This window comes from Dromaius novaehollandiae, chromosome 4, assembly GCF_036370855.1.
Source record: "Dromaius novaehollandiae isolate bDroNov1 chromosome 4, bDroNov1.hap1, whole genome shotgun sequence".
NCBI classification, from domain to species: Eukaryota; Metazoa; Chordata; class Aves; order Casuariiformes; family Dromaiidae; genus Dromaius; species Dromaius novaehollandiae.
This window is the reverse complement of record NC_088101.1, coordinates 13,537,352-13,562,091: the sequence shown is the minus strand read 5'-3', so window position 1 is coordinate 13,562,091 and position 24,740 is coordinate 13,537,352. Positions and strand designations below refer to the sequence as shown.

Below are 24,740 nucleotides of genomic sequence, written 5' to 3'. Positions count from 1 at the left end.
TCCCCCAATGTTAATTTGTCTCTTTATGTAGGCTTTCAGTTTAGATGTGCTATGCTTTTTTTTTCATGAATTTGGTGGCTGTGTGTGGTACAGTGTTTTTGTGGTATGAAAGCTTTTTTTGAGGTGTTTGCTATTTTTCTTCCAGCATCTGATGTGTTTTGTAGCTTAGTCATGCAGGTCTTTGGTCAGGTGTGGTGGAAGATGGAGCTGCTAACTGAGTTGTGAGGGCTTCTTCTCCTCACTTCTTGGGAGTAGCCTAAGGGAGGTTGGGAGTGTTCCTGTTTTCAGACTTGACTTATGCATTACTGTGTTACTTCATTTCCCTGCAGGAGTTTGAAGGCCTTGGGGAAATGTCCTAGCTAAGAGCTTGGGTGCTGATATACCTTCTCCCAGGAGTGTTGGGTAAGCTACTATTCACTTCTCTATGTGAAACAGCATGAAAACCTTGGTTGAACTGAAATAAATGTTACCTTAAAAGCTGTGTGTGCTTAGCCCCCAGAACAGGGCCTGGCCCTAGGGTCCTGCTGAGAAGTTCAAAGCCAAGTCAGAGTGAAAATGAACATATTTAATATCACATGTGCAGTGTTTCTAGCTGGAGCTGGGTGCTGCTGAAGAGGGACCCTGAACAAGGACATCCCTGGGCAATTGTAACTCTTCAGTCTCAGTTCTCCACCCCTCATGTGGTAGCTGGGACCACCAGCAATACTCAGGGGTGGGGTCTTCCTGTTCCTTGTGGGTCCCATTGCTGTCCCTAGGCAGGCGGTTTCTTTCCTCTCCCCTGCTGCTGTGACTTGTGCTGAGGGATGTGCCTTTGTTCCTTGTGGGGTCCTGCCCTTGTCTCCCGAGGTCCTGAGGAGGAGGTGGTGATTCCAGGCCACCCCAATGGACCTGCCCCAGCAGGGAGGGGAGGCTTTGTTTCTCAAGGTCCTGATGGCCAGTACAGGCCTTATGTCCAAGTCCTGACATCCTCCCTTTCAGAGTGTGAGGCACAGGAGTGCAGACTGCTTGTGGCTTCCTCCTCTTTCCAGCCTGAACCAGCTCTGGGGCTGTTTTTCACTTAACAGGATGAGTGACCTGAGTGTGGCTTAAGGCTTCAGCAAATGTAGCTGCTCCTGCTTCCTCATCAGAAGTCCCTTGCTGTGGCCACTGTTGTGCTGGATTACCATCTTCTGTTGTGAAGGGCCCATCTTCCTGACATAATGCAACTGTGTGCCTTTTTGACAGGCTGACTGTACCATCAATCTCTTCCCAGTTGTCCTGTACCCTGGCTAAGGGCATCCCCTTCTCCTGCCAGCTACACTTCCCATTGCCTAGTGCACCTTCTGCTCATCAGGCTGGGCACCCTTAAGAGAAGCTGCAGCAAGGGAGGGACTTGAAACCCACCCTGACACTCCTTCCTAGGGGCCCTTGAAGCCCCCTAATAACTTTTCTGAACCTGCTCGGGGCATTTTAGCACTCATCCTCAAGCTGGATGGAGAGGGAGCCAAACAAAGGAAGCCCTGGGCAATTGTCGCTTTGTGGTCTAAGTTCTCCCCTCATGCTGTAGTTGGGACCAAGACTAATATTCAGGTCTGGGGTCCTCCTGTTCCTCACTGGGTCTTGTTGTCTCAGGATCTGGAGGAGGTAATTGCAGACCCCACAATTCTCCCTGCCCCAGCAGGGAGAGCAGGCTGTTTCTCAGGGTCCTGATGCCTTATTTCAGAGTTGCAACATCCTCCCTTCTGGAGTGTGAGACACAGGGATACAGACTGCTTGTGATGTCCCTGTTTTTCCAGCTGGAGCTGGCCCTGGGGCCTCTTTTCCTGAGCTGGGTGCAAGTCCCTCATGTTCTGAGTGTGGCCGAAGGCTTCGCCCAACTGAGCTATTCATGCTAAGTAAGTTTAAGAGAAGTGGTGCTAAGTGGCTGCCTCTGGACAGCCCCAGGCCAACCTTCTTTAGCACGAAGCTGGGGGCTGGCCTGGGTGACCAGTGGGCAGCAGGCCCTGCAAGCAAAAATGGGTGCTGTTTTCTGGTGGTTGTCTTCTGTGATAGCTGCAAAGGTAAATGTGTCCTATACCATTAAGTGTGACAACAGCTGCTAATAAAAAAACACACATGCCAACTCAAACAATAAAGCTGACCAGATCTGCTCTTCAGTTTGCAGAGGACTGGTCACAAGACAGAACTCACACAGCTTTAGCAGGCAGCCTTGGCTACAGGGCAGCACTTGGCCTTTTTTTTTTCCCCCAAGGTGAAGTGGCTGGTGAGGAGTAACCCTTTCTCACCAAAATCACTTCCTTGACAGTACTTTCCCTGTCCAGGACAAGGCTAAATGCTCTGGAGGTAGACACCCCTTGTCCTCTGCAGAAAGATGGGAGCAGCTTGGCCATACTTGGGGCTCTGCTGACAGAGGAAGGCAGCCCTCCAGACTGCTGAAATGCAACCAGTAAATGAAGACTAGGATGCTGTTGCAGAGCATCTGACACTAGCTTTTATTGCCCTCCATCAGAGTGACTCAGTGCTGCTGCATTGGGAGAGATGTTCATGTTCTTGGCTGGCTGTGGCAGTGGAGCTACACTTTGCAGTTAGTGTGGAGTAAGAGCTTAGGCCTGGATCCAGTCAGGCCATGCCAGCAGGGAGTTTATAGTCAACCAAGTAAGTTGACTGTTGGCGTGGGGGGGCCTATGTGCCCAGACCCCAAGTCCTCCTGATCTGCAGGGTCTGTCTTCTGCTGAAATTTTCTCCTGCCCAATAAAGGGGAGCTTAGGTTTTCCTGTACAATATGAGCTGATAGGAGCTTTCCTTTAGGATGTGCACTGCCTCTCTCCTTCCCCTGAGCCCTGTTCTTATGGCATGTTGGAGGCTGTCACAGGCCTGAGGTCTCCAATTCTGGGTCCAGCTTTGTGCTCCTTGGAGAGGGAGTGCAAACCTTGGTGGAGGGAGCAGAGGGCAGGACACAGACAGGCGTGTACCCAGGTGACAAGCCTGCAGCAGGCTCCTTTTTGGAGAAAGGCAGGCAAAGAGGCGGAGGAGAGAAAAGGGCGAAGCAGCCCCTGGAGAGCAGTCGCCCCTGGCTGTGGGGCTGGGAGGGGCTGCTGAGGCCAGGTCGGTGCCCAGCCCCCTTGGAGGAAACCCAGGGGGTGGCAGTGATGGAGGGAGATGGGGCAGGGTTGGGGGCCTGGTGGGGTCCTTTGCCTGCTGCCCTCTCTGGCCCCCTGCCCTGAGTGGGCGTGGCCCTGGGGCAGGGCCCTTATTGGCTGGCAGCCCTTTGTGATGGGCAGGGGTGGCTGCTGGGGCAAGCCTTGATTGGCCAGCAGCCCTTTGTGATGGGCGGGGGCGTGTCCCCAAGCAGGCCCCCATTGGTCTGGGCCCTCTGTGATGTAGGCGGGCGTGTCCGGGGCAGGCCCTCATTGGCCGCAGCGCTCTGGGGCGGGGAGGGTGGCGCGCAGGAGCGGGTCCCCGCGGTCCCGCTCTGTCCTCAGGCAGGGCTGGCGCAGCAGCGCTGTCCCTGGCCCGGCGCCATGCGGAGACTCCGGGCGCTCCGAGGTGAGGGGCTGGGCCGGGGCTGGGCCGGGGCTGCAGGAGATCCCCAGCGCGAACCCCTGGTGCTCGGCACCGCTGAGCAGGGCTGGCCGTTTCTGACGCTGCGAGAGCTGCCCTGACCCTGCAACCGCACCAGCTCCCCGGGAGAAAGCCGCCTCCTCGCTCCCATGCAGCTCCCTCCAGGCTCTGGTTTCACGGGCTTTCCACCCAAGGAGCTAATGGGCCCCGACCGTGATGCAGATGGGAAATGGAGAAAACTGTGCAGAGCTGTTGGTCTGCTTTGCCCTCACACACAGCAGTGCAGGGGACTTGGATGCTGCCTCATGAGGAGTCAGGCCTGACGGGCCTGGTGGCTCTGAGGGCGTCCACCTTGTTTTGGTAGCAGAGGCCCCCTGGTTCCAAGCCCAGACCTAGGGACCTCTGCAGATCACCTAGTCCAACCCCCTGCTCAAGCAGTGTCACCTGCAGCACCTGGCCCAGGATGGTGTCCAGACAGCTTTTGAGTATCTTCAAGGATGGAGACCCATAACCTCTCTGGGCAGCCTGTTCCGGTGCTCGGTTACCCTCGCAGTAAAGAAGTTTTTTCCTCCTGTTTCTCTCCATGTCTCTCTTGTACTGGGGAGCCTGGAACTGGACCCAGTCCTCCAGTGGCCTCACCAGGGCTGAGCAGGGGGAGGATGCCCTCCCTCGACCTCCTGGCAATGCTCTTCCTAGTGCAGCAAGGCACTGCTCTCCCTTCCCCTTCTCCAGGCCGCCCCAAGCCAGCTCTCTGAGCCTTCCCTCGCCTATCACGTGCTCCAGTCCCCAGCCATCCTGATGACTCTCTTCTGGACTCACTCCACTATATCACGGCGTTGTAGCGTGTCTGTCTTTTACTGAGGAGCCTGGGCTGGACCAGCGTCCGGGGTGGTCTCGCTAGTGCTGCACAGAGGGGAGGAGTCCCTGCCTTTGCCCTGCTGGCTGCCCGCCTGCTGACACAGCCCTGGCTGCGGTGTTAGTGCTGGGGGAAAGGATTTCTCTGCAGGCTGAGGAGACGTTTGCCCCGAAGCAGCGCAGGCAGCTGAGGCCAGCAGAGCTGGTGCTAATCCTCTGGGTCTCTCCTTGCAGGTCTCTTCGCTTGTGGAGGCTGCTGGTCCCGGCCTCCCGTTCGGGAGGATGGAGGCAGGGCGGCAGAGTCCGTCCCTGCAGCCGTCCCCACCTCTGCTGGGCGAGTGGCTTCTCTGTCAAACCGCCTGCAAGAGGAGGAGGTGAGGCGGGGGCGTCGCGCTGTGCCGGGCCTGGGTTTGCGGGTGCCCGGCAGGGCCCCTGGTTTCCCGAGGGCGCCGCCGCCCTCCTGCCACCCGCGCGTGCTGCAAACGCTGCCAACGCTGGCGGGGCCCGTGTCCCCGGCTCTGGGGCTCCCTGGCACTGAGGAAAGGCAAGGGCAAGCTCTTCCCTTCTGGGCCGTGTCCCCAGGGCGACAGAGCGGAGGTCTACCGAGAGCTGGAGAGAGTCCTGCAGGGCGACGACGGCCGCGTGCAGAGCGCTGTCCTGGCCAGAGTGATCGCAGCGGCCTCGAGGGACATGAGAGCGGCGCAGGTGAGCTGCTCCTCTCTGAAGGCAGCCAGAGGCGCCTGGCTAGAGCCCGGTTTGGTAAAACGTAGGAGGGCTCTGAGGACCCGTGTCTAGCACTAAGCCCCGTCAGAGGCTCCCAGACCCCTGTGACAGCTCCTTCCCCGCGGATGCGGCTCCGCGATAGAAAAGGCCGTGTCCAGCCCCGCTGCAGAGGGAGCGCAGAGCAGAGCAGCTGCCTGTGCCGGCGGCGCCTGCGCCCAGGGCTGGTGGCGGAGCTGGGACGTGCAGGGCCGCGATTTCTGCACCAGCAAGTGTTTCCTGGAGGCAAAGGCCTTGGGGACTCGTCGCTGCAGTGGATTTGGGGGGCGATGCCCGGGGCTGAGCGGGGAGGTGGCCGAGGCAGGAACCGAGAGCTGGAGGCAGGCGGTCGCTGCCGGCGCCTTGGGCCTTTCTCCCGCTGAGGGAGGTTCGTGGCTCTCGCCAGGGCGTGACGGAGCAGGTGCGGACGGCCGCCAGCGACGTCCTGGTGGCTCTGGCCCGCTGCCACTTCGACAGCGTCATGTGCGAGCTGCAGTGCCGCCTGAGGGCCCTGGGAGAGATCTCCGAGGACCTCGTGTTCGTCACCTTGGGCAAGCTGGCCAGCAGCTACGGTAGGGCCCCTCGGCCTCCGGCTCGGGGCTGTGGTCTGCAGTACCCGGGAGAAGGGATCCTCCCCGATCTCCCCAAAATGCTCCGTGCTGAACTGGAGGCTGCAAGGTTTCGGTGCCCCTCGCTGGCTGCTGGGGCCGGCTCTGCCCCCGCCGCCCTCCCAGGCCCCCGAAGGGCTGCCCCGCTCCCCACTCAGGGCAGGCACCAGCACCCCATCGAGTCCCGGCAAGCCGTCCCCACGCCGGGGCCTGCCCCAGCCCCTGGGGCAGCTCTGGCACCCCCCTGGGCCCCCGCCGCGCTCCCCTGGGGCTCCCCCGTGCACTGCCCCGGCTCCCCGTGACGGCGGCCGCTCTCTGCGCCTCTGCCCGGCCCTCTCCGCAGCCCTGCGGTGCGTCCCCTTCGTGGGCATGACGCTCTTCGCCCTGCGCACGATGCTGAGCCAGGTGGGGAGCAGCCGGACCCTGCGCGCCGTCTGCAGCGGTGAGTGTCGGCCCCGCGGGCAGGGGCAGGGGCAGGGCAGGGGCAGGGGCAGGGGCAGGGGCAGGGGCAGGGGCAGGGGCAGGGGCAGGGGCAGGGCCGGGGCAGCCTCGGCGCCTCTGCTGCGGCGCTTTGCTCCCGGTGCGACCTGCCGGGCTCCGAGCTCTGCCCCGGCTCCCTCCCGCCTGCTGCGTGCAGGGCGGGCTGGTTTTGGGGGGTTTCGGGGGAGAGGGCGAGTGTTTGGGACGGCTGGGGCAGGGACGCAGGGGGAAGCGCAGGAGGGGAGCACGGCTGGGAGGAGGAGGAGGAGGAGGAGGAGGCGTGATGGGGAGGAGGAGAGCAACAGCGCAGCGTTTCCATCGGGGCACCTCCGAGCACCGCGCGGCTTGTGCCTGGGGCCGGAGCCGGTCTCGGATGGAGCCGCGGCGAGCGGGGGGCTGCGGCCGAGGGCAGGCTGGGGCGGCAGAGCAAGGCCTCGTCCCCGCCACGGGCTCGCCCTGACCCTTGCGCCCTCTCTCGCCGCAGTCCTGGAGCAGTGGTCGAAGGCCGTGAACAGCTACCTGGGCGCCTGGCAGCAGTGCAGCTTCCCGCGCGTGGGGCAGGCCCAGCTCTGCAGCAGCGTTTCCCCGCTCTTCGGCCACGCGGTGGGGAGCTGGCTGGGCTGCGAGGAGGAGGAGGTGAGAGCGGCTGCCGCGCCGGCCCCGCGACGCCGGGGGCCTTTGGGCAGGGCCGGATCCGGGGGGGCCGGGGTGGGGACGTGCCCTCTCCTCCGGAGCAAGGCCTTCTCCTCCAGGGGAGCAGGGCGCTGCCTCTCCGTGGGGAGGGCAGACCGTGTCGGGGGGGAAGGACCTGGGGCCCCGCTGAAGAGCGTCTCGCTGCCCTCCCTGCAGGCCAAGCAGGCCGTCCTGGGGGCGATGGCTGCCATGATGGGCCTCCTCGTGCGCGAGGAAGAGCACCGCGAGCGCGTGTGGGAGCAGCTCCCCTGGCTCCTGGGCCAGTACCAGCAGGTCCAGGACACTTTCCGGGTGACCAAGGTGAGGCGTTGTGTGGGGCACGGTGAGGCTGTGGGGTCTGTGCGTGTGCCGCGAGGTGTTGGGGGGTCTGTGGGGTGCCTGGAGGAGCCGGGACCCCTTGAGAAGAAAGGGGGCGAGCAGGGGAGGCTTGAGGCCTGCTGGGCTTCTCGGGCAGCGCCAGAGCAGCGCAGGTGGGGCCGAGAGGGAGCTGAGCATCCCCGGGGCCGACCTCCTCGGGAAGGGAGGCCTCGACCCCCGTCCCTGGGGCGTCGTGCGCGCGAGGGGCTCTGCTCTAACGCCCGGGCACTGTCCAGCCCCGTCTGGCGGGGAGGGGAGGTGTGAGGGGTGCGAAGTGTGGGGAAGCGTCGTCAGAGGGGCTGTGTGCAGAGGAGAGGCCCTCTAAGGCTGCTGCTGGGAGGGAAGGACACATGAGAAGCCCCGTGCAGGAGGGTCTGGGGGTTTTTTTTCCGGGGGGCTGGAATTTCATCACAGAAACGCTGGGTTTCCTTTCTTAAGACGTTGCTTTAGGTGACAGCCCCGCTCTTCTTCCCACCCCCGTTCCCTTGCAGGCGCTGAGTTATTTCCTGGCGGTTTTGGGGGAAGTGCAGATCCCCATCCCCCAGGACGAGGTTGAGGCCATCGGCACCGCTGTGCACCGCCAGGTAAGGGCAGCCCGACCCCGTACCGCTTGCGCTGGGTGCCGCAGACCTGACCCACGGGGACAGGAAGGTCCTGCTGGGCGGCCGGGCAGAGCATCCTTGCAGCGGGACCTACCTTAAGGCCAGGTCTGTGCAGATATTTGGGAGTCACCTCCCATTGCGGTGTCCAGAGGCTGTTGTAGCCAAAGCCCCCGGGGAGGCCAGAGCGGAGGGAGCAGTTTCTTTCCAGCCCCCTCGGAGCTGGTGCTCTTCTCTCTAAAGCGCCCCTTGTTCCCACAGCTCAGTGACGGGAGCAAGCAGCACAGCGGGGAGCACCGGTCGGAGCTGTCCTCCTGCGTCCTGCTGCTGGGTGAGGGGAGGAGGCTCCGCGGGACACCGCTGTGCCCTCGCTGCTCTCTCCCGACCCTCTGGCTAACGCAGAGCACGACTCTTCCCTCGCAGCCCGAGTTTGCCCTGAGGACACGGTGGCCTTTCTGCGCTCGCAGCTGGGGAGTCGGAGCGAGGCCGCTCGCGTGGTGTCCTTGGATCTGCTCGGAGCCCTGGTGCGCCCCACAGGTCAGTGCCGCGGGGCGCAGCGAGGCCGGCCAGGGGTTTGGGCTGCCGGGCTGGGGGCAGACACGACTGCAAGTGATGCACAAACGCCCGAGACGAGCTGCAAAGCGCGTGTTCCCCAGCTGAGCTGCTGTGCGGCTGCAGGGACAGGGATGTGATGGGGCGGCTGTAAATGGCGACGCACCAGTGACGGTGCTTGACGCTCAGTGACGGGGCAGGGACATGAGCTACTTGTACCCCTCGCATTTCTGCAGCGCTCTGTGGTGTTAAAACAGTCGGTCCCGTCACCCGCTTGTGTCTGTAAACGGAGTCGCTGGGGGACTCTGCTGCTTCCTCGGCCGTCACCGTCTTGTCCTGGGTTTTCGGTGCCGCTCGTGTGTGAGCGAGCTGGGAGCTTTGGCAGCTCCCTGGGGAGGTCTCTGCCTGAGCGCCCGCCTCTCCCCGTCTTTCCCAGCAGCAGAGAGAGGCCAGAGCCTGCCCCTGCTCGTGCAGGCGGTGCGCTGCGCGCTGGGAGACCCCAGCAGGAAGGTGAGCTGGTTGGCGCGGGGCGGCACCGCGGTGGGCGGCAGAGAAAGCTTTTGCTGGGGGCAGAGCCTGGCCAGCCCCCGGCAGGGCTGCTGCTGGGGGTCGAGCCTAGGGGAGCGTTTCCCCGTGGAAATGCTCCTGCGTGGCCGTGGCTGTGGGAGCAGCGGGGCCTCCCGCACCCCCACGGTCTCCGCGCGGGGCTCAGGGGCTGGGTGGGTGCGAAGGCGTCTGCCCCCGGGCTTTTGAGCAGAGGGGGTAACTGCAACGTGCTCCGTGGCAGGTGGCGAGGGCAGCGCTGCGCTTCACCAAGGAGCTGCTGGGCTGCAGCGTCCAGAGCTGCTCGGCCTGGGACCTGGTGGCCCACGTCTTCGCCACGTTCAGCCAGGCCTCCGGCAGACTGGTGAGGGCAGAGCGCGGCGCTTCGGCTTTGCTGTGTGCCCGGGGTGTCCGGGGAGCCCCTGCGGGCGCCCTGGCAATGGGGAGCCCCCCCAGCAGGGCTGCAGTCCCCGGTGCAGAGGGCCGAGCGGCGTCCCCACCGCCATTCCCGGGGGGATCTCGGAGGAGGCCGGGGGGTGCTTTGGCCTCCCACCAGCACGTAACAAACCCGACTGCGGCGCTGCCTGGGCCGTGACTCCGCTGGGCCGTGCGTGCTGCCGTTTCAGCGCTGTCCCTGAGCGCAGCCCCGCCGCGGGGCAACCTCCTTGCACCGGCTCGGTGCCGCTGCGGCATCGCTTGGGCCCCGGAGGAGCTCGTAATCCCGACACCCCGACTGACGACGCTGGCGACCGCCCCGAGGAGCAGCGGGTCTCCCTGGTCGCAGCCTGTTTAGTGCTTCCTTCCCCTGGGATCTGGCCCCTCCCGTGGGACTTTCTGCTCTCTCCTGCCTCCGGAGATGGGGGCTCCCGGGGGAGCATCCCGGCAGCGCTGGGTGGTTCAGGCTTCACCTGCCATCTCGGGGACAGGGGCTGATGCTGGTGCTGTCCCAACCGTGTCTTGCAGGCGCAGGGAAAGCTGTCTGAGGCAGAAGCGCAGGAAGCAGCAGATCTTCAAGCCCTGTGCTTGGACATCCTGCGCTCCCTGGACGTCTCCGTCCGGGGGATGACCAAAGTAAGTCGTCCTGCGCCCTGCTGCTGCCTCCCTGCCCCGCTCTCCCCAAAGTGCTCCCCGAGCAGCCCCTCAGGCGCACAAGGCGAGTGGAAATGCAGAGTGTCGTTTCCATCTCGGAGCTGAAACGAGCTGGAGCTGGCACGGAGGTGGGAACCGCGACGTGCTGAGTGGCCTCGTCCTTCCCTGCAGCTCCTGTGGCCGCGGCTGCTGCAGTACGTGGTGCCAGCCCAGTACACCGGCACGTTGGTGCCGCTCTGCCGGTGCCTGCGAGAGCTGGCCGAGAGCCGGGGGAGAGCAGGGGGCGAGGACGGAGAGGAGGAGCCCAACGTCGCGGCCTCCCGGCAGCGAGGTAGGAAGCCGAAGCTCTCGCCGTGAGCCGTGCCGGGCTGTGCCGGGGCCGGGGCACCAGCCCGTGGGCTGCGTGGGGGCTGCCCAGCCCGGGCAGGGGCAGGGTACGGCGGGTCGCGCCGCTCTCACCGGCCTCTCTGTCTCCTCGCAGCCAAGCTGCCGAGGCCGCAGGCCCTGCTGGCTCGCCTGCTGGTGAGTAGGGGCCCCGGGGAAAGCGCTTCGGGGCCTGGAGGCGGCGGGAGAGGTCGGGGCAGAGCCGCGTCGCAGGCCGGGGCCGGCAGCCCGCGGGGAGGAAGCGGCGTGCGGGAGCGAGTCGGAGCCTCCCCGGCCCCGCGGGACCCTGCTGCTGCGCGGGGGAGAAGCCGGCGGCGCCGGGGAGAAGCTCCCGGCTGGGCCGGGGCCGGGGCCGGGCGACCGCCCTCCGTGCGGGGAGAAGCTGCGGCTCCTCCGGCCGCCCCGAGCCCAGGTCTCGCCTGCCCTCTCCCAGGTGGTGGCGGCGGCTCCTCACGCCGGCGGCGGCTGCGGCGTCGCTGCCCTGCGGCTGCTGCGGGCCCTGTCCGCAGAGATCCACGGCGCCCTGGGGATGGTGTGGGCCGTGAAGATCCCCTTCCTGCTGCAGTGCCTGGAAGGTAACGTGCCGTCGGGGAGGAGGAGGCTGGAGAGGCCGAAGGGGAGGCAGGAGAAGGCGGCGTCCAGGCGTGAGGGAGGGGAATTGGCCCTGGGTTTCTCAGCGCCGGCTCTGCAGCCGTTGCCCTTCCAGGGAGCAGCGCTGACGCCCAGGAGCAGTTCATCTGGGGGACGGGGCCTTTCTTGCCCGTCACTGCCACGAGCAGGTGTGGCAGCACCCCGGCGTCCTCGCTGCGTGGGTGTTTGGGAGGGCTGGACGGGGAGGGAGGGATGCAAATGTGTGTGCGTGGTCCGAGCCCTCGTGCGAGGGCCTGGTTTGCTCTGGGAGCTGCAGTCGAGCGATGGGGACTGGGACCGGCGGGCGTGTGGCTGAGCTGAGTCCGTGCCCCTGTCCCCCGTCCCCAGGGTCCGTCAGGTGTCCTGGGCCCGGCCAAGAGTTCGGCATCAGGGCTTGAGCCTCGCGGCTTGGGCCCCTTCTGGCGTGGGAGCCGGAGGGTGTTTGAGTGCCAAGGAGCCCCCGGGCTCTTCTCTGGCGCTAAGTAACACGGAGGGTTTTCCTGCTCTGGCTTTGTAGGGCAAAGCGAGAGCTGCCTGGACTCTGCCGAGTGGGAGCAGCTCCTGCTCAAGGTACAGCGCTGCCGCGAGGGCAGCAACTACCGGTGGGGAAGGGGGAAGGTGTGGGTGGAAAGGTAACCAGGAGCAGGGGAGCCCTGAGCAGGGAAATGCCGGTTTTGTTCAGAAAACAGGAAACACGGGAAAGACCCCCTGCGAAGGCCCTGGGGATTTTGTTTTGCAAACAGCTGTGGATCCCAGAGGGTCGTGTCGTGTTGTGCCGTGTCCCGTCGTCGCACGTCGTGACCCGCTCTGCGGGGGCTTCGCTTCAACTTGTGTTTCCCCTAGTTCCTGAGGACGTCGCTGGAGACGATCGAGAGCCAGGCCTGGACCGTGGGCCTGAGCGTGGAGCTGAGCCAGCAGACGGGCAGCTACCCCCGGCCGTCCCGGGAGCAGGTGGGTCCCTGCCGAGGCCTCGTTTCTGCGGGAGCCGAGCGGAACGGCCGGGCGCCGCGGCCAGCTCAGCCGGGCCTGGTGCGGGCTGGTGCGTCGCGGCCGGCTCTGTGCCGCCAGACCGTGCGTGACCACGTCTGGGGTGGCCGCTTGTCTTTCAGGCCTTCCTGTATAAAGCTGTCGGGGTGTCCCTGGCAGCGTGTCGGCACGTCCCCTACGTCCGCCGGGAAATGAAGAAGTATCTGTTAAGGATGAATTACTTGGAGGTGTCTGAGAGAGAGGTGAGTTTCCTCTTCTCCCCCTGCTTTCCCCGGAGCCCCTCGGTATTCCCAGGGGAGCGGCGATCTCTCCGAGCAGAGCGCTCCAGGCTCTCCTCCTTTCCTTGCCGCTGCTGTTCCCGTCGGAGGATATCGCGAGTGTCGCTCGGAGCTTGCCGTGGTGAGTGTCGGCCAGAGGCCGCCTCACCCTTTCCCTTGTGTTGCAGGCGATGATTTCGGTTGTGGCCGGCTCTGCCGAGAGCCACTTCCACCTTGCCTTGGAGGTGCTGCAGGAGTTTGGGGCGTCCATGGAGGAAAGACCAGTGTCCGGGGCTTTCAAACGCCTGAAGGTAAAGGATGCCGGGCGTCCTGGCTCCTTTGTCCTCTGCTTTGTTTCCACTTGCAAACCAGCGGCAGCCCAGGGGTGGCTGCTGCGTGGAAAGCGGGGCGGCTCCTTCGCCGGGAGGCAGCGGGAGCCGGGGCCCGACGGAGGCGCCGGGCTGACGTCTCGCGGCTTCTCCCGCGGCGCAGGAATACCACCAGGGGAAGAGAGCGGGGAGGCACGCGGCCCTCGTGCTGGCCTACGGCCGGATCGCGCTCCGCGCCCCGCCGGAGCAGCTCCTGGCCCGCGTGGAGAGCGACGTCGTGGGGCGCATCCTGCGGCACTACCGCGCCAGCTGCCAGGTGGGTGCGCGGGCGCAGGGCGGCCACGCAGACGTGGGTCTTCCCCGAAGCTCCCGCGAGCGCCGACTGCCCCCAGCGCCCCGGGGGCGGTTGTGCCCTGCCCGTGCTGGCGGAGGGGGACGCGGCAGCCCTGGTTCGTCCCTGCTGCCCCGCGGGGTCTGTGCGCTCCGGGGCCGCTGCTGCGTGTCCCGCGTCTGTGCGCCTTGGTTCTCTGCCTCTCACCCCACCGCCTTTCCCCTTCCAGGTGCTGGGCTTCTCCTTCTCCACCAAGGTAAGTCCTGCCCCCCGGGGCCTTGCTCGCGGCCCTTCCCGCACCCCTTTCCCCTCGCAGGCGTGCCGGACTCGCCCTCCCGCTCCCCGGGCCGGGGGCCGGGGGTCTCCTTGCGGTGGGTAGCCGGGAAAGCTCGTGCCTCCGCGGGGGGAGCTTCTTCCCGGGAGGGGAGAGGAGGTTTCCTTCCTGCGACCCGCGTGCCGAGCCGAGGTGCCCGAGGCGCTGGGCAGACGCAGTGGCCCTTGCGCGCCGTGCTCTGGGGCTGGGCTGCCCGCCGTGCTCCTCGCTGAGCCCTCGGCGCTCTGAGGAGTTCCTCACCGGCGCCGCCGTGTTTCCCTGTGCCGGGACGCAGGACGTGCAGCTCAAGCTGGCGCTGATCCGGAGCGTCGCCGAGGTCAGCCGGGCCGTGCGGGTGGCGGGGGGCTCCCGCGGCGTGGAGCTCTGCCGCAAACGGGAGCTGCTGGGCACCTTGCTGGTGAGTGCCGGGGCCGGGCCGGTGCCGCGGGGAGGTCGGGGCCGAGCCCCGAGGCCGGTCGCCCCGAGGCGCGATGCTCCGCCTTGGCCGCGCGCGACCTCTGGAGCGCCCGGAGCCTGGTGCCGGCGGGAGGGCTCTCGGCGGCCGCCCGCTGCCCACTGTGCGCGTGTCTCCGTGACCTGCAGGGCTTCGTGCAGGGGGAGCCCCGGGATCGCCTGGCGTCCCCCGTGCGCCGGGAGGCGTTTGTGGCCGTGGGGCACTTGAGGTAGGGTCTGTGCGCCGGGGCTGCGGGGGGTGTCGTCTGAGCCGCCGCTCTGGGGAGCGGGAGTGAGACGCGTGTGTGTTTCCCTCTTTCTCTGCCAGCAAACTGAAGCCATCGCTGAGCCGGGAGGAAAACCGCGACCTCCTGGATCAGTGTGTGGGGAGCGTGATGCCCCTGCCTGCCCTGGAGCCGGCGGAAGAGGAGGGGGCGACGGCGGCGGACGCCGGGCACGTGCAGGTACCTGCCGGCCCTTCTCTGCCGGCCTCTCCGGGGATCCCCCGCAGCACGCGCCGCGCTCTGCCCCTGCGGCCGAGCTGGGCGTCTCCGAGCGCGGCCCAACGCCCGTCCTTCTCCCCGCGCTCAGGGTCTGCACGCGCGGACCATGGGGGCTCTCGGCGAGCTGCTGACGGCCCTGCTGGAGGAAGACCTCAGCTCGGACTGGCTCGCGGAGATGCTGCACGTGAGTGTCCGTGGGGGGACGGGGAAGGCGTCACCAGTGCCGGCTGCGTGGGGAGAGCTGGGCTGTGGAGGCGGCGGGGTCAGCGCGAGGTGGCCGTGGGGCAGGTCTGCGCCGGTGCCCTCCGTGAGGGGCTGCTGGGGACGCAAGGGGCCGCGCCACCGGCTGCCGAGGCGGCAGCTCCTGGGCGGGACTCTGGGCGGGAGGGAGGCGTCTGGGGTGGCGGTGGGCAGGCCGGGACGGCCGGGGGGACTGGTGTGAGCCGGGTGTGCTCTTCCGCAGGTGCTGGAGTACTGGCTCACCTCGGCCAAGGAGTGGGAGCGGGAGAGGGCCCTGCAGGCCTGCGCCCAGCTGCTGGGCGCTTTCGAGGAGCGATTCGAGCTCACGGTGAGAAGGGACCCCCCACCCCCGCACGCCGTGTCCCCCCTCCCCGCTGGCTGCGGCCCAGCAGGGAGCTCTGCCCCACGCCGGGCGCTGGGTTTTGGGTCTCCCGGGCTGTGGGGCTGCACCGCTGCCTGCCCCGATGCCCTGCCACGGCTCGGGCGCCAGCACAGCCGGGAGAGGGAGATCGGCCCCCAGGGCTGCCCGCGACCTCCTCGTCGTCCTTGTGTTTCCCCAGGGAGAAACCTCTTTCGGGCCCTTTGGCTCCATGGTGGGACTGCTGGCGCCTTTCACCTGCGACTCGCTGGCCACGTCCCGCCAGCGGGCAGGGGCCTGCCTCGGCCACCTCCTCCGCATACAAGGTGAGGGCAGCCCCCTCCCGGCCTCGGCCAGCCCCCCGCTGCCCCCCGCGCCCCACGACTGCGCGGGGCCGGGCTCCGTTCTTCCTTCCTCTCGGCCCCTGGGCCAGAGGTGGGTCTCCGTCGCCATCGCCGCCCTTCTCTCCTGGTGCTCCCTGCAGGCAGGACGCTGGAGACGGGGGCCGAGGAGGACGAGGTGCAGCCCTTGTGCCAGCGGCTGAGCGCCCCAGACGCCGAGGCTCTGCGCCAGGCTTCCTCCAGACTCAGAAAGGTGCCTGGCCCCACGGCGCGGGGGGAGCCGGTGCCCGGGCTCCCGCGCGGCTCCCTGCTTCGCTGCCGGGGCCCCGCTGCGTTTTGGGAGAGCCAAAGGAGCAGCAAGCGGCTGTCGAGCGGCACAGAGCACGGCAGGCCCTGCCTGCACAGCTGCCCCGTAAAGCCCTGGCACCCTGCGGGCCCAGCGAACTGCCCCGCCGGCCGCGCGCTCGAGTCTCCTCTCCTTTCCGAAGGGCCAGAGCAGACCTGCGACGTGGCCTCTCCCGTTTCTGATGTCTCCCCAGATCGTCTGCAAACACATCCCGCCAGCGCAGGCCACGGACTTCCTCTCTGCCGCCCTGGACGGGATGCTGTCGGCCCAGTCCACGTGTGCTCAGGCAGCGGGCGAGTGGCTGCTCACCTTCCTGGAGACGTGCGGGGGGCAGCTGCTCACGGAGGTGAGAGACGCACCCAAAGTGCCCAGTTGCTCCCCGGTTCTCGGGCACGATGCTCAGCCGTCCCGGCCCGGGCCCGAAGGGGGATGGACGGCACCCATCTGCCTCCGGAAGAAGGGGGTTGCGGCAAGTCGTTGGCGTCCCAGGTCCTGCCCCGGGAGGAACATGATGTTGGTGCTGGGGGTTTCTTCCTCCTGACTGCTGGTGCTGCTTGGGGGTTTTTACACGCTCGCCAGCACGGTGCCCTTCCTTGCTCGTTCTTCCTTGGTCCCCAGCTCCACACGCTGCCCGCCTTTTCCTCTCTGCGTGGTGCATTTTACGATGCTGGACGGCTGTTGCGGGTCCTCGTTGTTCTCCCTGAGCCTGGCTGTGCCAGCCCGCAGGGTGGTGTTCCTCTAGGGACCCGTCGTGGCCCCTTTTTTGGTGATTCCTGCCTGTGGCCCCGGGCCCCCAGTCCCATCCGGTCACGGCCTCTGCTGCGCTCAGGTCTGGCTCTGGGGCCACAGGCCCAGGGTGGCTCCTCGGCGTCGCCCTCGGTGGGCAGCAGAGATGTGTCCCCGTGGCGGTCCAGCGTCCCCCCGCCGCTGCGCAGAGCCTTGGGGCTTTAGGGCTGGGTCCCGAGAACTGGTCGGGGAGCAGGAATTGCTCGTGGGCCGAGTGGCGGTGCCTGGGCCGTGCGGGAGGAGCAAGAGAGGATGGAGACGACGGCTCTTGTGGTCTGCGATCAGGTGCCAGAAATCCTGAGCATCATCTACGTCCGGATGCCGACCATGCAGCAGGACACCCTCCGGCACTTCCTCCTGGAGGCCGTGTCCCTGCTCGCCCTCTACCACCCCGGGGCCGTCATCGACAGCCTGCTGCAGAAGCAGCTGCCCATGGACAGGTACGTGCACTGCCCCGGCCCCACGGACGGGCAGGAGCCGCCACCAGCCCCGTGGAGGCCAGGAGAGCGTTTGGCGCTGCCGAGGGCGTCGCAGGTGCCAGAGCCCGGGGGCTCACGGGGGAACTTCTGCTCCCTTGCAGTGACACCGAGGAGCTGTGGAGGGTCCTGGGGGGGAAGTTCTTTGTGGACCACGTCCTGCGGGTTCTGATGGAAAAACTGAAGAACTCGGGAAGCGACCAGCCCAGGACCAGCTCTGCCAAGCCCGAGGCAGAGGAGGAGGAGGCTGCGCTGGAGCCTCTCAAGGTACGTGCACCGGCTTCGTACCTGACTGCCCAAATCACCCTTCAGCCTGAGGGAGCTCCGCGCACGCCGCGAACACCCCTGAGCCCCCCGGGCCGGTGCCGTGCCGGGCCCTGGGCAGCGCTGGCAGCCGAGAGCGTTTGCTGCTGCCGGGCTGCAGGGGAGTGAACTGCAGGCAGTGAAGGTCCCCGAGGCGGGCAGGGCACAGGTGGGAAAAGGCCTCGTTTTCACAGGCGGCTTTGGGTTGCGTTTCTCTGCAGATGACCCGGGCCATCTCTGTGGTGGTGTCAGCGCTGCAGAGCCCGGAGGCTGTGCTGCGCCTGCTCCCGGAGCTGCTGCCGGTGCTGCTGAAGCAGATCAGCGCCACAGTGGGCAAGGAGATGCCGTCTTCCGCACTCATCACCCGGGGAAAGCTGTTCCTGAAGGGCCACGCGAGCGACGACAATCCTTGCAGGTAGGAGCCGGGGGACAGAGACGCAGGGAAAGCTGCAAACTTTGATTCCTGGGTAGGAAGGTGCCCCAGGGAGACTTGTTCTTTCCTCTGGGCTCTATTTATTTTGGTTTGGGTTTGTCTGTTTGGTTGTAGTTCTTGTTTTATGAGCGTTGGCGTGCTGGTTGGTTTGGTCTCTGTTGGCGTGTTTGTGAGCCGACGGTCCCTGGGGTCCCTAGGCCGGGTGTCTTCGAGCTTGTCGGGCTTCAGGGTTGTGAGAGGTCATTCCAGGGGTGTTTCGCAGCACGAGCGAGCGAAGGCCTCGTGGGCGGCAGCGTTTCCTTCGCCTGTCGCCGTGACTGAGGCCTCGCTGCTCTCTCCTCGCCCAGGCTTTCCCTGGAGACCCTGGAGGCGGTGCTGCGCACGTGCCTCGACGGGAAGTGGCTGCGGCTGCTGCGACAGCAGGGCGCCTGGGCTGCCCTGGAAGACCCCCGGGCTCACCACGACGGCGTCTGCCTGCTGACCGGGTGAGAGCCCGAGGAGGCGCCTCGCTGCTCCGGGGTGGCCGCGACCCGGGAGGGGCTGGCGGGACCCTTCCCCCGGGCCCGGGCGTCTCGGAGGGGCCGAGCGGAGCCCGCGTGGGAGCGGGGGGATCGCGGGGGCCCGAGGCCGGGTGCCGCCCTGCGTGACCGCGCGTCGCCTGCCTGTGCTCTGCGCGCAGGGTGCTGCTCCGCGCCGGGACCGTCTCGCTGCCCCTGGTGCTGGTGCTGACCCGGTGGCTGGACGCCCCCTCGGCCAACCTGCGGGTCACGGCCGCGGCTTTCTGTGCGGAGGTGAGGGAGAGGCGCGAGAGGGAGGTTTAGGAGGGCTTTTCTCAGGGTGCCAGCAAGAAGGTGCCGGCAGAAGGTGTCCCGTTCCCGGCGGGAGCAGACCCCCCCTCGTAGCAGCTCTCTCAGGAGCTGCCCTTCCCCGGCCCCTGCCCACCCCCACCCACCCACGAGCCCCCCGGGCACAGGGCAGCGCTGCCCTCGGCCTGGCCGAAGCCGCAGCCTGGGCCGGGCCCCAAGGGAAGCTGCCGGGCGCCGGGGCGGTCGGCCGGGGCTGGCGGGGCTTCCTCGTGCGGAGCCCGGGGCGGCTGCTGCTCCCGGGCCTGGTCCGCATCCGTCTGCGGGTGCCGACGGCCGGGTTGCTGTGCTGCAGCTGATGAAGGAGCCGGCGCTGCAGGAGTGGAGGTGCCTCCAGCCCATCGCGAGGGCCTTGCTGGAGAAGCTGCGGGACTCGAGCAGCACCGTGCGGCAGATGGCAGCGCGCGGCCTGGGCAACCTGGTCAGCGGGGCGCCGGAGAAGGTGAGAGGGGCTTTGCTCCGCGCGAAACGCAGCCCTGCGCGACCGGAGAGATGCCGGCGGGGAGCTGCGGGGGATGAGAGAGAGCGGGCAGCGCAGCAGAGGCAGCTGCGAGTCTCTGCCCCGAGGGCGCTCTGTTCTGGGGCACCAGCCGGGCTGCAGAGGGGACGGAGGTGCCGACGGGCCCCTCGGGCTGCGAAGTGCTCGGGGGCTGCTTCTGAGAGCTTCAGCCCCTGGAGGCGACGGGGAAGAGGGGCGGTGGGAGGCAGGGCTAGCGGGAGGCTCACGTGTGCGTCACGCTCGGCAGCTGCGAAAGCACAAGGGAGCGGTGCTGGAGGCGCTGCGGAGGGGCCTGGAGGACGCGGCCGCGGCGGAGGTGGTGGCAGAGAGCCTGCTGGCGCTGGCGAAGGTGGTGACGGAGCTGAAGGGGAAGGCTGTGGGCTCCGCCTTCAGGGACATCGCCAGGGCCACCAAGGGGTTCTTCGATGCTGTGAGTGAGCGGCCGTGTCTGGCACCTGCGCGAAGGGTCCCTCGCGGGCGCGTCCGAGGGGGCGGCGGGGGCAGGGGCTGCTGCGGATCGGGAGGGTTCGGGGAAGACGCTTCTCCCTGGGGCGGGCAGAGGAGCTGCTGTCTGTGCCCCCCGTGGGGGTCCTTTCCCCGGGCGTCGTGCTCGACCGGCAGCACCCGGGTGTTGCAGAAACAGCCGTACGCGGCGTCCCAGTCGCCCGCCTGAGGGCCGGGGTTTCTGGTTGCAGGAGCAGGCGTCGCTGCGCTCGGCGGCCTTCACCCTGTACGGGGTGCTGGCCGCCTCTGCCACGAGCAGGTGGAGGTCTTTCTTCACGGCGGAGCTGGGCAGCACGTGGGCCACCCTCGTCCTGCACCTCCGGGACCCCGACCCGGGCGCCTCCATGGTAAGAGCCCCGGGGGAAGGGAAACGCGAAGCCGGGCGGCAGCCGCAGGGTCTCTGCAGAGCCTCCCCGAACGCGTCCCCGCGCGGTGGCCCCTGCGCCGCCCAGGGTAGCGACTCCAGCGCCCCGGCTCACCTCTCTTTGGCAGGCGTGCCAGGGCGCCCTGCGGCTGTGCGCCCCGTTTCTGGGGCTGCGGAGGGTGCGGCAGGGCCTCGCCGTCAACACCCGGCTGAGCGCGGCCGAGCTGCTGGGCGACGTCTGCAGCCAGCTGGTGAGGAGCCGCGCGCCCGGGCGCGATGGGGCCGCGGGGCCCTCGCCGGCCCCGGGAGAGGGAGGGAGGGAGCGGGCGACGCGCCGAGGGCGGCGGGGTCGTCTTGCGGCCGAGAAGGACGGCGCGTCCCGCGTCCCCCAGGCCCAGGAGAGCCCCGAGCACCAGGAGATGCTGTACGTCGCCGCCCGGCGCCGCTTCCTGGGGAGCTGCGGGGAGCTGCAGGCTGCGGCCCTCGACGTCGCCGGTGAGTCGGGGCGGGCGCTCTCTGCGGCCGCTGCCCCCGCGCCGCCGCTGTCCCCGTCTGCCCGGGCCGGGGGTCCCGGGGGCGCTCTGATGTCGGTGCGTCGCCCTGACGTCGGTGTGTTGCTCTGCGCGCGCAGGGGTCCTCGTGGAGCACGCGGGCCTCGAGTGGCTGACGCGGGAGGAAGCGATGCCGCTCTCAGCAAGTAGGTGACGGGGCCCTGGCGCCCCGGGCCCGGGGGTTGGGGGGGGTTGGGCCCCGGCATGGCGGCGGCCGCGGGGCAGCACGGCCCTGCCGGGGAGGCCGGGCCGGTGCCGGGTGCGGCCCTGACGCCGGTGCCGGTGCCGTTGCAGCTCTGCGGGTGCTGCGGAGCGACGGGGACCCGCGGGTGCAGCAGGCGGCCGCTCGGCTCCTCCGGGACACCGGCCTCGAGCAGCCCCCGCGGCGGCGCTGAAATAAACCTCGCCGGGAACCTGCCGCAGCAGCGGGGCGTTTCTGCGCCGGGGCCCGGGAGCCGCTTCGCCCCCCGCCGCCCCCGTTGGCCGCCGGGTCCCCGGGGCTCCGGCCGGGGCCGCTGTCCCGGGGCTGAAGGGGGCGGGGCCAGAGCTGCGGCGGGGGCGGGGCTGAAGGGCGGGGCGGGGCCGAGGCGGGGCCGGAACCAGGGGCGGGGCGAGGCGGCGGGTGGGGCGGGGCAAAGGGGCGGGGCCAGACAAGGGGCGGGCCAGACCCGCGAAGTGGGCGGAGCCAATGCCGGGGCGGGGTGGAGCCACGGGAGGGGCGGGGCCAGAGCAGTGGGCGGGGCCAGGGACGGGGCGGAGCCGGGCGGCCCCTTCCCGGCGCATGCGCGGCCGCTCCGGCCCCCAGGGCCGCGGGCGGGCGTTGGCGCTGGGTGTCCGGGGCCCCCGGGCCGCCCCCTCCCCGGCGCGGGGCTCCCGCTTGCCGCAGCCCGGAGGCGGCGGGGCGGCAGCAGCGAGCGCTGCCCCGGCCGGGCCGCCCGGCCCCAGGTAAGCGGTGCGGGCCCGGCTGGGGCTGCCTGGGCCGGGGCGGGGGGCTCTGCCCGGCCGGGCGAGGCGGCTCCGGGGCGGGAGGCAGCTGCGGGCCCGGTGCCCGCCCGTCGGTGCTGCTGCCGGGTGCTGCCCGCTGCCAGCTCGGCCCGGGCCCCGCGGTGGCGGGGGGAGCAGCGGCGCTCGGCCAGGTTCGGGCTGCGGGGCCGGTGGGGGCCGGCGCGGGTCAGTAAAGGCCGAGGGGCTGGAGCCCAGCGCCCGCCCGGCCCGGGCTGCCCAGCGCCGTGGGGCTGGGCCCTGCCTGCGGGGAGCGGAGGGTCCCCCCGGCCCGGGTGCCCGGCACGGCCCGACCCGCGCGGGGCCGGGGGGCTCATCTCCACCCCCCCCCCCAACACCCCCGTGGTGCCTGGGGGCTGCGAAAGGGGCTCGGGGCGCTGCTGCGGGGCTGGAAATGGGGGTGGTGCAGGGCTGGGAGCTGGGCGGGGGCGAAGGGGGGTTTGGGGGGCTCAGCCTCCACTTCAGAGCCCCCAAAGGAGCCCCTGGGGCCTGTCTGGGAGCACCAGAACCGCAGCGCTGGGGGGTGGAGGCTGAGTCCTGCGTGTCTGGTGCTCCCAGACAGGCTCCGGGGGCTCCTTTGGGGGCTCCGAAATGGAGGCTCATCCTGCGGGTCTGGGGCTCAACCCCAGGCTGCCGGGACTGGTGTCAGAGCTCAGAAAGGGGGGGCTTAGTCCTGGGCTTTGGTGCTGGAGAACAGGTTCAGGGGGCTGTTTTGGGGCTGGAGAAGCAGGATGGGGGTCAGGTGTGGGGCTTGGAAAGGGAATCTAAGTCCTGTGGTTTTGGGGCTCAAGGATGGGTCCAGGGGGCTGCTGTTGGGGCTCAGAGTCCATTTCTGAGCCCCTAAACAGCCCCCAGACCTGTGGTTGAGCTGCAAGAAGGCAGGGTTTAGCTTCCCTTTCTCAGTCCTGTGTTTCTGGGCCTCAGGAAGCAGGTGCTGGGGCTGGGAGACAGAGGCCCTGGTCTGGGGGTTTTGAGCTCAAAAATGGAGACTAAGTCCTGTGTTTTTGGGGCTTGAAAACTGGTCGGGTGGGCTGTTTCGGGCCTCAAAACCAGAGGCTAAGTCCTGCGTTTTTGGGCTCAAAGACAGAGACTAAGGCCTGTGTTTCTGGAACTTGAAAACGCAGCCATCTGTTTTCAGCCCCAGAACCAGAGCCCAAGGGGGCCTGTTTGTGGGGGGTGGGAGGGTGAGAGGGGTGGGAGGGTGGTTGGGCTGGGTGGTGGGAGGGGGGTGGGCAGGGCCTGTGGACCCTCACCGGAGGTGGGGGTCCACGCGCGGGTGCCCCGGCGGCAGGGAGGCTGGCATGCACCAGGCCGAACCTCGCGTCTGAGATAGTCTCTGGAGCGAAAGGCGCTTTTTGGGGAGGAAACACGAGCAGACACCGTCTTCCAGTTCCCCTGTTTATTCCCCCTTTGTACAAGACTGGGACTCTTTATTCAATGTGTGCATGGAGTATGTACACTGTTAATAAACTAACTGAGACACCGTCTTCCCAGTCCAGCCTTTATTCAGTGTTCACCCCGCCCTTTCACCACCAGCCAAGCAGTCAGCTTGTGGGAACTGCATCCATACTGACCCGGGAGTCAATGTCCATGCAGTATCCACGAGCCAGTGCACAGTGAGCTGACATTAGTTAACATTAACAAGTTAACATTCACCCCACACGTTCAGTACTCAGTAACCGCATCCCTTACAATCCCCGGAGCCATGTTCAGTAACCCATCAGTGGCCATGGAGTCCACACCTGTAAGTCACTGGTCACCCCTGAGGGCAGGTCCCTGAGCTCCTGTCTCAGCCTTCCCTGAATCCCCCCCCGGGGTAATTAGTCCCCAGGGACCCCGCAGCCCTCAGCCGCGGCCGCAGCGCTGCACACCGGGGCAGCTGCCCTCCGCCTCCGGGCTGGGGCAGCGGCTGGTTTAGGGCCCTGCCCAAGGTCAGTCCATCGGCCGGTACCCGCGGCGTCGGGAGGAACCGGTTACCGGCAGTGCGGGTGCCGCCTGCGCAGGCTCGTCGCTCACCACCGCGTCCCCGTCCCGGGGGGGCCCGGGGACACCCTCCGCCCGGGGACAGCGGATGGTTCCCGGCCGCGTCGCTCCCGCGGGGCCCCGCGCCCGAGCGGCCCCGGCCCGCGGTGCCAGGCAGCACCCGGTGGCTCCGGCCCCAGCGGCACCGGCGGCTCTGGCTCCCGGCGGCGGCTCCGTGCGGCTCGGTCCGTCCCAGCGGCTCCGGCTCCGGCGGGAGGGAGGGAAGAGGCGCCCGGGGAGCCCTCGCAGCCCCCCGCGCCGCCCGGGGCCCCTCCAGCCCCGGCCAGGCCCGTCCGGCAGCGCCGGGGCCCGACCCAGCCCCCCGGGCAGCCCCGGCCCGGCCCGGGGGCAGCGCGGAGACCCCTCTGCCGCGGGCAGCGCCCAGGCCCGGCCCCGCCGCCGCCGCCTCGCCCGCTCCTTCGGGCCCCGCCGCGGGCCGGGCTGGGCTCCGGCTCCCTCTGCCCCGCGGACAGACCCGGGCCGCCCCGGTTCTCCCGGCGCCCCCGGCAGAGCAGGTGCCCCGGTCTCCCCCGCCCCCCCCCACGGAACCCCGCTCCCCGCCGGTACCGGTACCTGCTGCTGCTCCCGCTGCCGCCGCTGCCCGGCCCGGCGCCTCCGGTTCCCGGCTCCAGTTCCGCTTCCGCCCCGCCCGGTTCCGCCCCTCAGCGCCGCTCGCCCGGCGGCCGCGGGCGGGGTCACCCCGGCGCGGGGCCCCCGGTGCGACAGGTCCCCGCGGGGGGCGTTTGTCGCCCAGAAGCGGCTCCGGCGCCGCCCAGAAACGGCGCCCGCGGCCCCGAGGTGCCGCGCCGGGAAGGGCCGGGCCGGGCGCAGGGGCGCGACCGGCCCCGCTGCGCTCGGGACAGAGCCGCCGCGGAGCCCCGGGCCGCCGCCCATGTGCGGCAGACACGGAGCGACCCGCCCGGGACGCGCCCGCGCCCGCGTCCCCCCCAGACGCTCCCAGCCGGCTCCGGGCGCGGCCAGCGCCGCTCCCCGGGCGCCCCCGGGGACGCCACGGCTGCTGCAGGCGGCGCGGAGCCGCTGCGCCGCCGGGCGGGGCGGGATCGCGGGCGCGGGGGGGGGCGGGCAGCGCCGGGGCCGGGCACGGGCAGCCGGGAACCGCCGGTCGCCCCGCGCTGCTGGGAGGGCGCCGAGCGCGGGAAGGCGCCGCCGAGGACGGCGCGACCGTGACACGCGGGGCGGCGGGGGCGGGGCCGGAAGCGGGGCGTTACCGGAAGCGGGGCGTGACCGGAAGTGGGGCGGGGCGGGGTTCCGGGGCGGGGCCGGCGCCAGGGCGCGTGCGCGGGCCGCCGCGGGCGGGAGCTCAGTGCGGTGTGTGGCGGCTGCGGGGCGGCGCCTCCCGCTTTTGCTCCGTGGCTCGGCGGCGGCCCGG

General features: G+C 68.7%; 1 protein-coding gene across 1 annotated transcript; it reads left to right on the top strand.

Moving 5' to 3' along the window:
- Window positions 1–3,500: 3,500 nt before the first annotated feature.
- LOC135328306 (maestro heat-like repeat-containing protein family member 2B) lies at window positions 3,501–20,744 on the top strand. Its single transcript, XM_064511419.1, has 42 exons — window positions 3,501–3,525; window positions 4,630–4,769; window positions 4,978–5,100; window positions 5,561–5,726; window positions 6,106–6,204; window positions 6,727–6,878; window positions 7,092–7,235; window positions 7,784–7,876; window positions 8,153–8,222; window positions 8,315–8,428; window positions 8,883–8,953; window positions 9,231–9,350; window positions 9,950–10,057; window positions 10,247–10,406; window positions 10,557–10,597; window positions 10,893–11,034; window positions 11,607–11,659; window positions 11,933–12,040; window positions 12,199–12,318; window positions 12,522–12,644; window positions 12,826–12,978; window positions 13,223–13,249; window positions 13,602–13,724; window positions 13,910–13,989; window positions 14,088–14,223; window positions 14,351–14,446; window positions 14,726–14,830; window positions 15,063–15,186; window positions 15,345–15,454; window positions 15,741–15,893; window positions 16,619–16,773; window positions 16,914–17,076; window positions 17,334–17,527; window positions 17,893–18,030; window positions 18,225–18,336; window positions 18,704–18,850; window positions 19,155–19,337; window positions 19,603–19,758; window positions 19,904–20,026; window positions 20,168–20,270; window positions 20,407–20,472; window positions 20,621–20,744. The coding sequence occupies exons 1-42, from the start codon at window positions 3,501–3,503 to the stop codon at window positions 20,719–20,721; spliced, it is 4,920 nt and encodes a 1,639-aa protein (XP_064367489.1). The 3' UTR covers window positions 20,722–20,744.
- The last annotated feature ends 3,996 nt before the right edge of the window (window positions 20,745–24,740 follow it).